This window comes from Cydia splendana, chromosome Z, assembly GCF_910591565.1.
Source record: "Cydia splendana chromosome Z, ilCydSple1.2, whole genome shotgun sequence".
In the NCBI taxonomy this organism is placed as follows: Eukaryota; Metazoa; Arthropoda; class Insecta; order Lepidoptera; family Tortricidae; genus Cydia; species Cydia splendana.
Window position 1 is genome coordinate 2,825,850 of NC_085987.1, and position 17,086 is coordinate 2,842,935.

General features: G+C 38.2%; 1 protein-coding gene across 3 annotated transcripts; it reads right to left on the reverse strand.

Annotated features, from left to right (window-relative positions):
• Positions 1-37: 37 nt before the first annotated feature.
• Positions 38-16,896, reverse strand: LOC134804622 (homeobox protein extradenticle). Of its 3 annotated transcripts, XM_063777727.1 has the most exons (9): positions 16,432-16,896; positions 14,361-14,513; positions 10,916-11,076; positions 10,077-10,177; positions 9,675-9,825; positions 9,106-9,202; positions 8,078-8,140; positions 4,960-5,149; positions 38-4,532 (listed from the first exon to the last, which is right to left on the reverse strand). In XM_063777727.1, the coding sequence occupies exons 1-8, from the start codon at positions 16,688-16,690 to the stop codon at positions 4,968-4,970; spliced, it is 1,167 nt and encodes a 388-aa protein (XP_063633797.1). In that variant the 5' UTR covers positions 16,691-16,896; the 3' UTR covers positions 38-4,532; positions 4,960-4,967. The 3 variants fall into 3 exon arrangements, with proteins under 3 accessions (XP_063633797.1, XP_063633799.1, XP_063633798.1); XM_063777729.1 differs by lacking the exon at positions 8,078-8,140 and having other exon boundaries at positions 4,960-5,143; positions 16,432-16,895; XM_063777728.1 differs by lacking the exon at positions 8,078-8,140 and having other exon boundaries at positions 16,432-16,895.
• Positions 16,897-17,086: the final 190 nt, after the last annotated feature.

Consider the following 17,086-nt stretch of genomic DNA (forward strand, 5'->3'; position numbering starts at 1 on the left):
TTATCGCAAGAAAGTAAGGAAAAACAAAACAACCGGCTAAACTACACAAAAATGTATTTGAATCAAATCTGATGGTCACAATAACGTTGAACTTATCATCGTATACATGGTGTAGCGCCGCCTCGTACAGGTGCAGTCTAATTATTACACACGGCAGTGCCGGGGCTATAAATAAATATACAATAAAATAGGTACTTGTACCTAAAAAAAAAAAAACAAATCCCTCAAAATGTAAACGTAAGGGTAAAGGCTTCTACAGGCGTCCCAACAAATGGCATGCGATTTTAGTTAATTGCCGGCTAAGTAGTACCAACGAATTCAATTCAATCGATTAAATGTCGCAATGTATCTCAAATCGCATGCGATTATCGGTGATGTTTGGAGAGGCCATATACATGAGTCTATCCTACAGTTATAGTGTATACTTAGACATAAAAATAATAAATAGCACATAGTTATATCTAACTACAAGTACCCGGCACGTACAGCGACAAGCAACAGAGTCACGTGTCTCCCTGGCCAGGCGGCGCAGTTGCAAAACATCGAACCTCAGAAAATTTTAAACATTTTTTAAATTTGTCGTTATTCGTATACTGTCTCAGATATAATGTTTTAGAACACATCAACTTAATGCTAGGATTCAAGTCCGATTTAAATCTAATTGAAGTGAGACTAACATAATAATTAATGTGGGAACTGTAGCACCATCGCCAGATCACACTTGGCCACTGCTGCCCATATTTTAAATAACATAATATAAATAGGGTAAATTTTAAATACAAATTAATCGAGCTAAACTATTTAGATGTACATTTTATTAAAATCTCCATATCTATTTAATTAGGAGCTTTATTCTGAATCCAAAATGAGATTCTTTCGGCTTTCTTATTCCTCCCTTGTTTATATTTCATATTTATTATATGGATACCGACTTCATATAATGAAAATTGCTGGCCAGTCCTAACAATGGGGTTCTATTTCAAACGAGTGAACATCGTGAATATGAAACCCATAGAGCTGCAAATGTGGATACACAACAATCACTTACCATCACGTTTTAACCTTTTCGACGCCGTGTCAAACACAAAAGCTGTCACGCTGACGCCACGTCACCGAAGTGTCAAAACTGAAATTGAACTTTATGTATATGCACGTAGGTCTATGTTGCTCAGTGGTCTGTGACCGATTAATCAGGTGACCGATCAGTCTTTGGCGTTGAACCTGCAGTGCGGATATATCGGTCATTGGCGTCCAAAAGGTTAAACGAGGCTAAAAAAACAAATTGTTTTAATTATAATATTTTGAGCAGTGGGTTGTACAGAAACTGGCAGGATAGTGCTAAAGTCCCGGTACGCTAATGATAACCTATTCCGCGGCGTGCGGATAGTGAACGGATTCAGAGTAAACTAATAGCTAAATAAAAATTGTGCTAGTATATGTTAGCACCGAGTGGAAGAGGCTGGCGAGCGGTGCGCGGCCACATCATTATTATTTTCATACATTACTTCTTTTATTTAAATAGTGTGTTCGTAGAGCATGACGTTATCCGGTAGTTGATTTTAGTAAAGTGATATCTGGACTTTACAAATAATTATGATGAATTGTCGGGTACTGACTAACCTCCTAAGGCCCAGCCATACTAATGCAAAATCCCGAATTTTCCACTGAAACTTGAACCTTTAGTGCAGGGAAAAGAGTTTATTTTGGTTTTGTTTGAAAATTGAACGAAACAAAACAAATGGGACTCTGTTCCAATTGAATATGATTTAAATTTCATCGAACTGAATAAGTACTATAGGTAGGACCTTGGGCCTTAGGAGGTAAAGAATGGTGAAACGCGTTTCAAGATTGATTCTTCATCAGCTACACATTTCCACGTTACTTTACTGCATGATAAGCTATAAATATTACACTTTAAAAAACATTAATGAGCAAAAACCAATAAATTTTCTTGAAGTGATTTCGCCATTTTAAAGTTAATAATACATGTCTATGGTGTTAATAAAGATGGCAAACCACTGTGCGAATGGCCTTCTTGCTCGTTTTTGTTTTCTGAATATCTTGAACAGTAACCAAATGATAAACGGGCTCCCATCATAATTGACTTCGACATAAGTAGCTGGAGCCTTTTTATTTTAGAGAAGAAGTGGGTTTTATGAAATTAAGACAAAAAATTAAATGTAAAAAAAAACAATTACTGTGGTTAGCCACCATAGTGTTATAAAAAATGTTAGCAGCACACCGCTCGTCACAACCAACGCCTTGATAATAAAATACTTCGTTTGACATTCGCAACTCCTACCTTAGCGGCACGACAAAGTTTCTTAAGAAACGATCTTTGCGCACAACTGACTGAGTCCGAAGCTGACATTGTTTCTCTGTCTTCTAAGACCGGTTCGAGAGAGGCGGTTGAAGAAGAGTCGTATACAGTCACGTTCATAAACATGTATACAAAGGCAACACTCTTAACCCTTTGACCGCCAAAGACATCCACAAACGCGCACCGTTACAGTTTAATATTAACCTTAATGCATTCCAATAAGGTTTACCATAGCGCGTTATATGGTCGTGGCGTTCAAAGGGTTAACCCTTGTTTGCAATACGGTCTAGGAATTGCCAGTGGACGATGGTACACATTTTTGTATCTAAAAATTGTATACATGTTTATGGTCAAAGCCAGTTGAGCTACAGTCTGTTGAATGAACAAATCAAGTGCATCGGAGCTAATAGGCACAACCTTTACAATAATAAAATATTTAAAATTCAGCGTAACCATATCCACTAGAGTCTAAAGAACGGCACAATAGTGTTTATATGTTTGTTTTTAGTTAAATACCCCGCCCGCGGCACAGCATAATCAATGCGTGAAAGAAGTACAATTTGTTTTTATTTTTAACTAAACTAAACATAAACATGAATGTAAATCAAGTTTTAAAACGAGCCTGCTCGATTTTTGTGTCTGATTATGAAATGCATTTACATTTTTGCCCATATATTGAATGTGATTTTATATAGCAAGTGTTTTGTCATATTGCTACATTGCAAATACTCTAGTGAATACGGTGCGCTTTAAAATTGCACACAAATAGAAGACAGGGCGTGCAGTGGAGCAATCGGACATATTGAATATAATAAGGGTTACCCTAACCCTATAGATAGGGTAAACCCTATTCACAGAAAATATACTACAATTTATATTTGATGGTATTTCAGTCTAAATAATTAACTAATTAGTAAATGCAAGCGTATCTGCTTTGAATAGTATGGTATATATTTTTATTTCAAAATAAGTTTAGCTTGGGAGTATATTTCAATATCTGTTGAAAACTCGAACATATATGAAACAATTTTGTAAAAAAACATTGGTAAACAAAATCTTTGATATACCTTATTGGTACATCGATAAGTATAGTCAGTCCCACTGCTCCGCTGCTACGCCACATCAGCACAAATTATCCGAACACTTACTCACTATAAGATAGCTTACATCTACATATCGTATCATATACACCGTACAGAAAGACAAAATGAAACGACCCCATCCGTAGTGATCACTACTAATACTGCCAAATAATAACTTTCAATAATTTCAGATTTCACTGGTCGAAATAAAAAAATAATACCATAATAAAGGACTATTCGTGGCACTTCCGTTTTTCAATAACTTGACAATTGTCATCTGACAATTTGTACATTTTCAAATCGAAGAGATAGTTATAACAGTCTTTAGCTGCCGTTCTTGTTAATGAAAATTGTCAATTGTCAAGTTAATTAAATGTAATTGTTTAAGATGAAATATATTTTTAATTGTGATGTATTAACAATATCAAACCTCTTTATAGTAATAGTGGATTTTCAATGAGCACATGTATAAATACACATATTTAAGCTTCAATAATCATCATCACTTGTATATGCGTGCCCTGAGTGAGCTACACATTTACTAATTATAATGACGTGTAATATTTTGACCAGTCTCTAAATGATGTTGTTTCTGCAAACGTTATCAGAATAACCGTTAACATCGAGATACTAGTCGCCTATTTCTCCACTCTGACAATTGTCAACTGACACTGATAAATTGATAATTTCCTGTACATTTCCCGGTCGATAAATAACGACGGTATTGAGCTTCAATAATTTCTTCTTGGATCAGCAATGTACGGCGGATTGTCAATGTCAGATGACAATTGTCATGACCACGGAAGTGACGGAAGTGCCACTCAAGGACGGCCTGTGCATGAATGCCCACGCAACAACCATTTACAGTACAATTGAGGTACAAATACGTTTTTAAGTACTTTTAGCGTCCGAAACTAAATAAATAAATACTGGACACAGTCGGATCGAACGTGAGACAAGGTGAAATTACATGTCTTTCCAAAAATAGCACGCTACATGTGAGTTTGTAAGTATTATAAGTTACAGTATACAATGTACTATGCTAGGGCTCGAGAGCCGTTAGGGACCTAGAGTAGAGTTACGTAAATGGCAATTCAGTGGAAGCTGCGCAAGTGAATGATATCCGGAGCCTGGTAAAAGAAATGTTTCATTAATAACTTTCACGAATTCAACAACAATTTTTTTTAATATTAAATTTTTTATTTAAAATAAACTATTTAGGCGAAATATGTTTTAAGAAAGATTATTTCTTAAAGAGTCACTATGACAATGTTCAAATTTCAGTTCGATAAAAGTGAAACATAGAACACTGTAATATTGGGCCAGCGATCTGTCATCTCGATACATTGTCGAGGTACGATTGTCGTCTCGGCTAGGCGCCTTAAGGCCTGGCCAAACAGCCGGCGCGACGCAGCGCCGCGTCCGCGCCGGCGCGATCCGCGCGCGCCCTGTTTGAACAGGCATCGCGTCGGCATCACGCGGCGCGGACGCGGCGCTGCGTCGCGCCGGCTGTTTGGCCAGGCCTTAGTTGTGTAACACGTGTGATAGTCACGTTACCTGGTCGACTACGGCGAGAGGTCTTGGTGCATGGGGTCGTAGCCCATGGATCCGTCGTAGGAGGGCTGCGGCTGGTCGTAGCCGGGCGCGGGCAGCGAGTACCCCATGGAGTCCTGCGTGGGCGCCGGCGACATCATGGGCGTCGCCGTGCCGGATGCCGCGCCCATCGAGTACGGGGACGCGCCTGCGGCTAGGGAGAACGTCCTCATGTAGCCTCACTCCACAACCAAGCCACAGTATAAGGAAGGTGTCTTTTAGACCCACTAGTCCAACTTCGAACAATTTATATTCTCGTTCGAAATTCAAAATCTGGAAAACATTTGCTTGCGCGCGACGTGCCGCCCGGGCGCACCATTTAGCAAACCCGCTTAAACCTCTCACGTCGTCACTTGTTTTCACCGGAGATCCGCTCATTTTTTTTGTTCGAAGTTGGATTAGTTACATGGTATTGACCGCCAAAGACGTCAACTGACGCGCGCGGCTATAGCCCAATATCAACCGTCTATACCAACAAGGCTCAGGACAACGATAGCCGCTGCGTTCGAAGGGTTAAGCCTCGTTCTTATATCTGAGACACTAAAATGACAGATTGCTTGCCCCAATTTGTTAAGCCAATCTGTAATTTTACTACAAAAGCAAGATGAATGAGGTGGTGCAGAGTAGCCCAAAAATTTTTAGAACAGTTTTTCTTACTGATACATCTATTACAAAATGTCATTAAAAATTAAAGCTACAATCATTTAACCAAACCAAAATTATCTTCAAAATATATTTCCTTAACACACAAACTCAAACGTATGTTAAAATTATCGGAAGCACTACCACCAGTTTTAACATTGACATATTCACTCACGTTTAAGTAACTTACTTTCTATCTCGGAGTAATTAACAATGGAGCCGCCATTAACAGGCGTTCCCCTCTGTCGAAAATAGGCGGCCAATGGTCAACCACATGTCAACCATATGTATGGACTGACGTTTATCTGACATGACGTACCTATACATTTAATGTGCCCCTCCCCCGCAAAAAACGGCAGACTATTTTGTACCGAAAATTGTAGACATGGCGTCTCCGTTGGTTATATCCTCTAAGCTTTCTATGCATCTCACTCGTACTCGCATATTAGTGCAAGCGAGATGTATAGAAAGTAATTTACGTAGACGCGAGCTAATCTGTCATTGTCAAAACTGGTGGTAGCCGTACATGAACATGCCGCGTAAAAAATTACAACGTATTTTTGAGCTAACCTGTATTTTAGCCAATGACCTGTAATTTTAATTTTAGTTACAGATCTGTGACACAAAAACACGGTTAAGTTTAGGAAAAATGCATGTGTTTAAACTTTGTAAGGCAATACTCGTATTGTATTACTATAATAGGCGTTACATACTGTATTACTAAGCTTTTAATTAAATTTACTAAAGTTGCCAGCTAAAACAGACAGTCAGAATTGGCTTGAATAAAATATTTTCAATTCCAATTGTTTAGTAAAGATAACAGAAGCCTAAGAGCAAGTAGTATTTATGTTAGCTAAAACAATAGCAATGAAGCATTTTCAATATTAGGAGCATTCAAACATAGTGTGTTTTACGAACGCTAACCTTGTACAGATGTAGTGAAAATTATTTTCCATCGTATTTTCACGGAAACGTACAAACGTGTCTTGCTATTTCAGTCAGTCTCGGTACAAAAAGTACTGACGTTGACGGAAGTACTTAGAGAATTTAGTAACTGGAGACGTCATAGCTATCATTTTCTGTACGAAACGAAAGTCTGCCGATTTTTGCGGGGGAGGGGACGTCAAATGTATTGATTGCTATTTCTACATGATTTGTACCTACGTAACGTACAAATAGCCATGTCAGTCCATACAAAAGTTTGCACAATAGGGATGATGACACATGTTGAATTTTATAACAAAATCTAGTAAAATAGATAGCAAATGAGCAATTTATCACAATATTGTGGATATTAAAAAAATATATGGAAATAATACAAAAATACAGCACCTGAAAGTTTCAAAATATAATTTTTTTTAACTTCCAAAAACGAAAGAAGTAAGGATACCATTCGATTCCTCACATTTTATCCAAAAAAAGATTGTATAGCAACTATATCCATAAACGCAATATTTCACCGACAAAAGCGCAATTTTCTTGTTTTGTTCATACTTCAAGATGGACTCTCAGTGACCTTGACGTCACGGTCACTTATCGTTTTGTTAGGGGCGTTTCGCGAGTGAATTACGACTGTCAGACTTTGACTATCATTTCTGACTTTTGTATTGCTTTAATCAAATGGGTCCCATATAGACATTTGATCCTAAAAACAAACCTGATTGATTGATACCATAAATGAAAATTTGTCATCTAGCCTATAGGGAATATTAGGCAAAGCTCTGCGTAGGTGGCACCTTTGTGGCACATACAGTAAACAAACCACATTGACACATGGCCTACCGCGAAACAAGAAGATCGAAATTTCGTTATCTAATCTCTCTATCACTCTCGCATATTCGAGCGATAAAGAGGCAGATAACTAAATTTCGATTTTCGCGTTTACCGGTAGGCCCTTGTTAACAAACCGCCTTGATGCATCAATGTCATATTTTATTGTCTGTGAAAACTTGTCAAAAAAACAGTTTAAGCTACAGTATGTATAAGTTAGTCTATGAATTTACTGAGTCGGTAGTGCTGCACTCTGGCGGCAGAACATTGCAGTAATATCCCCTATTGTGCAAGTTTTTCGACAGAGGGGTAAGTAAGCTCTTAAAGGCGACTCCAGTTATTAAATGCTCTAAGCGGAAGTAGCATGACAAATACGAACGTTTTTGAGAAAATACGATGGAAAACAATTATGTAGTACATCTGTAAATACTTCAACGCGTATTTTTGGTGTCACAGTATACTCGTATTATGGCTCGGCTCAAAACTTACATTTATCAAATCAGCACTTGGTTTCTTCCTCAGTAAAATCAAAAGAGTATCGTTGGTAAGGGACACTTTAGTTGAATGCTCCATTCCCCCAATTCTTAAATGCAGGGATACGTCAAAGACTCCTTAAAGGTTATTTTAGAAAAGATATTTAGTTATATTATGACTGATTATTCTCGTTTACTGTAATTTGAAGTAGCCCTGCCGGGGGGCGAGCGCTCGCGCGCTGCACCGATCCAGGAAAGGTCTGCGTGAAAACCATCACTTTACTATTTATATAAAATATATCTTACAGCTATAATTTTTTTTTCTAATGCTACCACTAAAGTTTATCGAGATGCGAGTAGCGACAAGAGATGTTCATCTTAGCGCCACTTGCACCATCCCATTAACCCGGGGTTAAGCTAAACTGAAACCCAGTGTCAAATTGTACTGGTGACCATGATGGTAACTCCAGGTATAACCCGTTAACCCCGGGTTAGTGCAAGTGGCGCTTAGATTCTTTATTCGCACTGGGTTTACAGTTTTCTTGCATGAGAAAATAGTCGCTAGTCGCTTCCTCGTCACCAGTCAAACACGAGGGCTTAAATAAATCTAGTTACTGCGAACGCGCCACTTTGCGAAAAACATACGTACGTTTCTGAGACTTTCCTATGTATTTTCCACATAGTAAAGTTTCAGAAACTTGTCACCTTTTTGTATGGATATTGTAAGTTTCCGAAACATAAAATGGTAATTTTTTACATTTTATTTTGCGAAGTTCATAATTGAGCAATTTTTACTAAGGGACCAACCCCAAAAAAAAAAAATCTTTTCTATGTACCTATATCATAACTTAGTAAAAATTATTCTCAATTTGACTTACATTTTCACCTCAATAAATTTGGCTAACGGTTGAAATTACACAGACCGATTTGCTACGCTTAGCAATATCCTCGGGAAGTCGCTCGTTCTGTGTGGAGCGCGGTCTATTCACGTAAGGCGAGCTAGCGGAGCGTCGCTAGATACAGACGCACTTTTAGAATGGCAGGGTGAAGTGCATAATTATTTTCCATCGTATTTTTACGAAAACGTACTAACGTTATTTCAGTCTGTCTCGGTACAAAAAGTACTGAGGTTGACTGAAGTAGCATGACAAATACGAGCGTTTCCGAGAAAGTACGATGGAAAACAATTATGATTTACATCTGTAAGTGAAGTGTTGTCCCTTACCGGCGGCCTTCTTGGCGGCGTACAGGTTGGCCTCCTCCTGCGCCTTGCCGATGTTCTTCTTGTAGCGGATGCGCTTGTTGCCGAACCAATTGGACACCTGCACACGTATCAAACGTTTTATTATTATTGCGAGCCTATTGTGTCCCACTGCTGGGCAAAGACCACCCCCTCTCCTTGGAGTCCTCCCTGTTTTGACTTATATCTATTATACTCAGTCTCTCAAAAAGGGGTCCAATAAGTTATCCCACCATCACCAACGAGGTCTGCCGGACCCCCGGTTTGACTCAGTATCAAAAGTGTTTAGTGTTATTTTTAAGGAATTGCCAGAGATTGCACGGAACCGGGACGGATGGAAAAGTGGAGGGAAGACTTTTTCCAGCAGTGGGAAACCACAGGGTCTCAATGATAATAATCGTGTTTAGTATTAATTTTTGAGTATGGGTAATATTTAGATGCGTGAGAATAAATGAATATAGGTTTGTGTTATGATTTACAATGTCGTACACACAAATTTAGGGCTTTACTTTACCAAAGCATCAGAGAACGAAATAAAGGTATCTGGTTGATACCTGCGAGACGGTGATGCCGCACTTGCGCGCGAGCTCCTCCTTGGCCTCCTCGCTCGGGTAGGGGTTGGAGAGGTGCGAGTAGAAGTACTCGTTGAGTATTTCGGACGCCTGCTTGCTGAAGTTGCGGCGCTTGCGACGGGCGTCCAAGAAACTAAAGGAGAAAATAATATATAATTTGGTCGTAGAAATGTAGGCCTACTATAAAGCTAATCTCAGACCACCATTAACCCTTTGCCAGGCCAAGGGATATATATTTCCCACATACGGCACTTCAAACATGTGTTCTATTTCCGATGAGTAAGACTGACATTTGATTGTCATTTTTGAACTGTCAGCCTGGTAAAGGGTTAAAACGTTCAGGTTCAACATAAATTGTGATGATGTGTTTGATGGTGTACTGACCGTGAGCGCAGAATCATGACGGCCTCGCAGGTGGACTGTTTCAACTGCATCTGGATGGAGCTGAACTTCTTGTGGATGATCTGCACCATGCGCTCGATCTCCTGCCAATACAGACACACGTTTAATATGCGGCCAAATGAATGGGAAACGTGCTCAAGGAAACACGTTTGAGATGGTCGAACGCTGTGAAGACGTCGGCTGGCGACAGCGTGCACCCTCCAGTCCACATAGTACTACATAAATCACATGTGGTCGCGATCATCAACAACGAGGGAACGAGGAAGAAGAAGTTTTAATACGCTGCAACTGCTGGGCGTAATCTGCGTTGGGGATTTAGTTCAATTCATTCTGATATAAATGAGTATCTGCTACAAATATTACAAAATATTTTTGGGCAGTTCTATTTAACCCTTGAGCAGGCTGAGGGAAATATATTTCCCACTTACAGCACTTCAAACTTATTTCTATTTTCAATGTGTATGACTAACATTTGATTGTGATCTTTAAACTGTTAGGCTGGTAAAGGGTTAAAGTTGAACCCCCAACTTGCATGTGTGTGACCACTTTACAGCTTCATAGCGACCACTTGAATACCAAAACCCAAACATAAGGTTAGCGGACTGGAAAATACAAAAAGCAGTCTTCAGGAGATACATTGTGTGATTATATCGAGGAATATACTGTTACAATAGCAAATCATGTACGTAATCACATATTACTCGTACTTCTGAATTCAACACTTCCAATGACACTTGACATCCGATTTTGGTCGCACTTTTGATATTATACAGGCAATCTTGGACATTGTAGATCTGTTTGTAAGAGAGAAGGTGTCTGACCTTGGGCGTGATGGGCCGCGTGCGGCTCTGCTCGCGCAGCAGGTTCATCACGTGGGTGGTGAACTCGTTGCACGCGTTTTCGTACTTGTCGAGCTCCTGGTGGTAGATCTGTCGGATCTGCGCGAGCTTCGCGCGATAGTCCGAGTGCTCGATCGCGTTGTCTGCAATAGATGGGTTAGGTTAGACCTGTGTCACGTTACATTAAGGGTTATACCTTTAGAAATACAGTTTTGTTTGGGGAAAGAATAAATTAATGTCGACCATTGTAGTTGATTATACAATCGCTAGGCAATCAAGAACAGGGAATCAGTGTCAGTGCCAATGTTCTATAAAATAATTCGCCAAGTGCAATAACTAAGTTATCTGTGCTATCGAGCTTACACATTTGAGTAATAACGCTCTGACCGTCATCAACATCCATTTAGTTATGGTTAAGACTAGAGTCCTTGGAGTCCTGTGCTTTAAGACTCGATTCACTCATAATTAAGTCTAAACTCGAGTTCTTTTCAACAACTAGTTAGAAACCAGAGCCTTTTGTTCAAGCATTATACTTAAAAAAAATCTTTTCATTTAACTTTTTCTTATTAACTGAAGCGTTATTAATATTTTAAAGAATACCTAATATATTTATTAAATTTAACTGTGTAACAATACAGAATTCCAGCTTAAAAAAACTATTTACCATCGCATTACCAAGCATAATAGTACTTAATGATATGACACAGACCGACGGTTGGTGAGGTAGTTGCGCGATGCTATTCTAGTAAAAGGTGGAGTCAGTTTAGAACTAAACCTAGTTTAATTAAGTATTTCAAAATACCATTATACTAACCACACAGTGTTCAAATAAAATAATTTCTCACCAACCGTCTAAGTTAAGCTGAACCTATAGTTTAGTTTTGAGGGCAACCAAGTGTTCACGTTCTCTATCAGAGCTATGATTGCCTGTCCCTATAAATGTGACGTTTTCAACCAAAAGGTACCACACTGTCGGTTGTCGATAAGGTTAATTTCAAATTGAAGCTATATGCAAAAAAAATAGCGCCTTATTGACAACTGACAATAAGTACCCTTTTGGTTGAGAATGGCACAAATGAACTAACGTTGTGGTATTCCTTGAAATGTATTTGTTTCTTACTTTATCAATAATAGCTGTGTAATCATACAAAAAACTCCCATCTTAAAGCCAATACACACCAGTTGCGTATGCGGCGTACGCCATCACTATTGTATATTGTAACGTCACTTACATCTGCGCGATTGGGGTATATTTGTGGTTCGGCCTTTACACCTTCGAAACTGAACCTGGGCACTCCATCGCAAATGAAAACCACGGAATTGTAAGATCATAAAATCAATAAAAGTAAGAGGGTACTTTTCAGGCTAACTCAACATTAGCGCTTGTTTCCAAAGTACCTCACAATTAAGTTATTAATATCCTATATTATAATTCTATAAAGCTCAAGAATACATCAAAAACAAATTTATATTAAATAGTACATATATGATGATTAGACATTACTTTGCTGCTTCTTAGGAAAGTATAGAGCACAGATATGTACAGTCACCTGCAATTATATGTTACTCAACGAAGGCTGCAAAAATATCTGACACGTTCTTATTTGTAGAGCCATAAGAGCTTGTCACATATTTTTGCGGCCTTCGAAGAGTAAAATATTATTGCAGGTGACTGTACAGTCACCACACGGAATTGTTATGCCATTTAGGGTTCTTGCTAAATTGGAAGTGTAAGTATTGAACAAATAATTTAGCTAGGACCCTATATGGCACAACAATCGCGGAGCGTGATGGTACATAATGTTAATGAAGCATATTAGTTTAACATAACCTTAATCCATGTTGCCCGCCAAATGTGTATTCTATAACTAAAAATATGTATCTATTTATATAATCTGCCTTTCTTGTAACCTTTTGTAAATTTCCCATATTTAACTGAGAACTGGAATAATTTCTTTAAAGGGGTTGGTTATCCAGTATTTACACTAATATCTTTGTTACCATTCTCATATCATTTTATTTCAGCACTATACACGAGTGGATTTTATACATTAAACCAGAATGTATGAAAGTGAAGATGGTGGCTTCATTTCACATGAAACACAAACATTGTAATAGTAGAATTAGTACTGACCTCCTTTTTGGGCCAATAGGTAAGCATTGTGACCAAAAAGAAAAGTGCATAAGTATTCATATCAATAAAGTAAGAATCAAACATAACTAACACATGAACATACTAATCACTAGATAGAAGTAAATTAGATAAGAAAAAGGTCTTATTCATTTGTTTTACTAGAGGTTACACCCTTTGTGTTGTACCCTTGACCTATCAAATACAACATGGCAACAGACTGAACAAATCTAACATACAAGTTACAATATACAAAGTAGTACACTATACCAATCTGAATAATATTTGCAGATAAATTAATGATTACTTATAAAGCCCATATGATAACTATATGTTTTTACTAGAGAACACTTTCAACCTGTGCAACCTATGTTGATTGTAAGCAAACAAATAGTGTGTTAGTACACATGTTAATTAGTTATAAACTTTCTATTTTTTTAATCTGTGTTTAACCCTTGCAAATTTGAGCAGATTGAATTTGCCAATGTTGGTGTTGAGTTTTAAAAATAAAAAATAAAAATCATTTATTTCAGACCTTGGTCCATACACTTACATCGAAAAACTAACTACAAACTAACTAAATTTAACTTAAAATAAAGTTTTGTACTGAAATATGAACTAATTAAGGTACTATAAATGGTGTTTGACAGGAGCCAAGCACATACACCGGTAATAACTACATACACTCATGTGTATGTAGCCACCACCGAGTGTACCCTGGCCCAGTGCGCAAGAAGCTGACTGTCCATCCTGTCCGCTATAACAGTCAGGAGACTGTTGAGACGGTCCCGCAGGCGCCGCAGTGCAGCCGCGCAGCCGTTTTACATGAAGTGTATTCATTATCAAACTGCACAACGGGACTTAATCGGGTATTTAAGTTTTAAGATTTACCTCCGACGTTTCGAGGACGGCGTTGTCCCCGTGGTCTCGGAGAAGACAGAGAGAGAGACAGGGAGAGGTCTTCTCCGAGACCACGGGGACAACGCCGTCCTCGAAACGTCGGAGGTAAATCTTAAAACTTAAATACGCGATTAAGTCCCGTTGTGCAGTTTGATAATGTTTAATAATCGTGAAAGTTTAAATAAGTGTATTCAGTATATATTTTACCCATTTTGACTACAATTTTCTTTTAATTAAAGGCCTGTGCAGAACTCCAATATTTTAGTGCACACACACATGCACTTCTACACACACACAGCCAGTGTGCTCTAGACTCAGTAATTCTATCTGGTTCAGACATTGTCCAGAGGCAAATGTCTTGCTATAAGTCCATTGTAATACAAAAGTGCAAATTACCCCATTCTCCAGCCGCAGCAGAGGCGGAGGCAGCGGCGCCAGCACCGCCACCCTTCTCTGGCCCGGCAACACCCTCGGCAATCAGCATGTTGTCCAAGCGCATCAGCTGTGGGTCTGGGGGCTCCTCCTCTTGAGTGTTGCGGAGTGACAGTACTGCAGGAAAACAATCATTGATCACACATGTTTAATAATTACACATACAGGATTTGTTAGACCTGTACCCCAAAAGCATAAAATTGTTGTAGTAATTCACCAAATCGCATTTCACCTCGATCTCATATTTAATTTTCGCATTGTGTCTCAATAGTTTTTTTTTCTAGTGGCTATAAGTTTTAGTCACATTTCACCTCGATCGTGCATTTAAATATCGCGTTGTGACTTAATCGTTTATTATTTTAGTCGTTATTAGTTTTAGTCACATTTCACCTTGATCGTGCATTTAACTTTCGCGTTATGACTCAATCGTTTATTACTTTAGTCGCATTTCACCTCGATCGTGTATTGTATTGGCGACGTGATTCAACGCAACAGTATGAAGATTGAGTTGATTGATGATTCTGTAGACTTGGGTGTAATTCTTAATTTCTATTACATGGCGTTAAAGAAAGCAAAACAAATGATCTAAGACACAAACGTCGATCGCGGCGAAATGCGTCTACGGTAAAATACTACACAAAAAATTTAATACTACAATTTAATTATACTAATGTCAAAAGCTACGCGAAAAAGTCGATCGCGGCGAAATGCGTCTACGGTAACATACTACACAAAAAATTTAATACTACAATTTAATTATACTAATGTCAAAAGCTACGCGAAAAAGTGCGTCAAGTAAATAAATCTAGTGATATCTTTTTCATTCAAGGTGAAATGCGATTCGGTGAGTTACTACAACAATTTTATGTTTTTGGGGTACAGGTCTAACAAATCACTTACAGAAATACAATTACATTTAAAAATACTTAAAATTTAAACCTTTCTGAATTTTTAGAGAAAGTAAGGAAATTCTTTGCATGTAAGGAGTCACAGACAATTGTGTGTCATGGGCTCATGGGTCAATTTTAATGTGTGACCAAAATTGGCAGTACATAACAGGAGTGACAATCACCTTTATTGAACCATAATTATTATTTCTGCTAAGTCCGACTGATGCTTGAATATGGAACATTAATTTTTTTTTGGCAATGTAAGGAGTTTAATAAAATAATTATTTAACTATCCTTGACACTCTTGACAGTGTTTTAAGCAAGATTTCTTACTTTATTAAAATTAAATACTTCAAATGAATGCAGTTACAGAAGTGTATTGTAATATATGCCTAAATTACAGAATAATAATCTTTAAACTCACAGCACTATCAGCGGAAGATCTACTGTTATTTTTTAACAATATGTACAATTAGCATAGCAGTTTTGCTGCGAGATTTGTCTGTATCAAGCAATCCTAAGGAAATATGTATATCACTTTACATTATAAAATGTACAAGTTACTTTTATGTACAAAACAATTCATGTTGTGGCCATGCATTACCTAATTATTGGCAAAATGGCCATGGCCTTATTTAAAGCACTTACTGGACTTTCTACCTTTAAAATTAAGTATAATGGTTAAAAATGTTAGTATGAAATTCTACAAAAAAATACCCTTTGTAACTATGCTTGACACAGTTTAATTAGGCCAACTTGTAGTACCAAAAGTAGCATGGTATTTTAGACATATAAGGATTTAACTGTTACAGTGAAAAATAAATACCATGCATGTATCTACTAAAAGCCACACAGTGGTATAAAATGGAACCAGTGTTAATATATGGATACCCAAATAAATATATGTGTAAAAGTAGACATCAATATCTGCAGCAATATGTGTAAACCACTACATTACACACTATATAGTAATAAAAACTTATGGCAGGAAAGTTAACAACAGTCATTGAACTATTCAGGTGACTGCAGCTACTGGAATTAACATTTCGTGGGCTTTCGTCCAAGAGAAGAATGAACACAATTGTTAAATATAGTTTTCAAAATCCAAAGTCAATATTAGGGTAAGGAAAAAGTAGTGAAGTCACCTGTCTTCTCCTTGATCTCGCACAGCACCGAGAAGAGCGCTGGCTTCATCCTGTGGCAGTTGAGCGTGTGCTTGCGGGCCTGCGCCTCGTCCAAGCTCTGGTCCGTGATGTTCATGATCTGCTGCAGGATCTCCCCGATGTCCTGCTTGCGGGCCTCGCCATCCCCTGCCGCTGGCGCGCCCTCGCCCCCGGCCAACCCGTACCCTTGCGGACCCATCAGCCCGCCGCTATGCGCCATCATTCTATTCGGATCGTCCATCTCTTCACGTAAATAAACTCTATCCTTAAACACTAAATACGTATACCGATTTGTACGCTGTTAAAACGATTGTCTAATAAAAATAATTAGATAAAAAATACAACAGTCTCCCGACGGGAGAAAAGCCACAGCTTCTCAAGCAATAAAATGGCCGACTTCTTTGTGCTGTCAAATCTGAGATATGTATCCGAAAAGAAAACAAATAATTAAAACTATCCCTATCACGCTTCATCTCACAATTGTTTAAGCTGTGATTTAAAGAGTGAAAGAGATGGTTAAACAAATGTTGCCATACAACAGACGCACAAAATTGATTTCATGGCTTGTCGCCGCGTCGTAAAGCTTGTTTGGATGCAGATAAATTTAGCCAATGAAACTTTATCGCAACATTTTCTC

Bases quoted from the DNA above. Each gene is read 5' to 3' on its own strand.
- LOC134804622 (XM_063777727.1), bottom strand. From the start codon at position 16,690: ATGGACGATCCGAATAGAATGATGGCGCATAGCGGCGGGCTGATGGGT. The intron at 11,077-14,360 runs GTAATTTGCACT...CATCTATTGCAG, and splicing joins TGCTGCGGCTGGAGAATGGG to ACAACGCGATCGAGCACTCG. The intron at 9,826-10,076 runs GTCAGTACACCA...TTTCTCCTTTAG, and splicing joins GTCATGATTCTGCGCTCACG to TTTCTTGGACGCCCGTCGCA.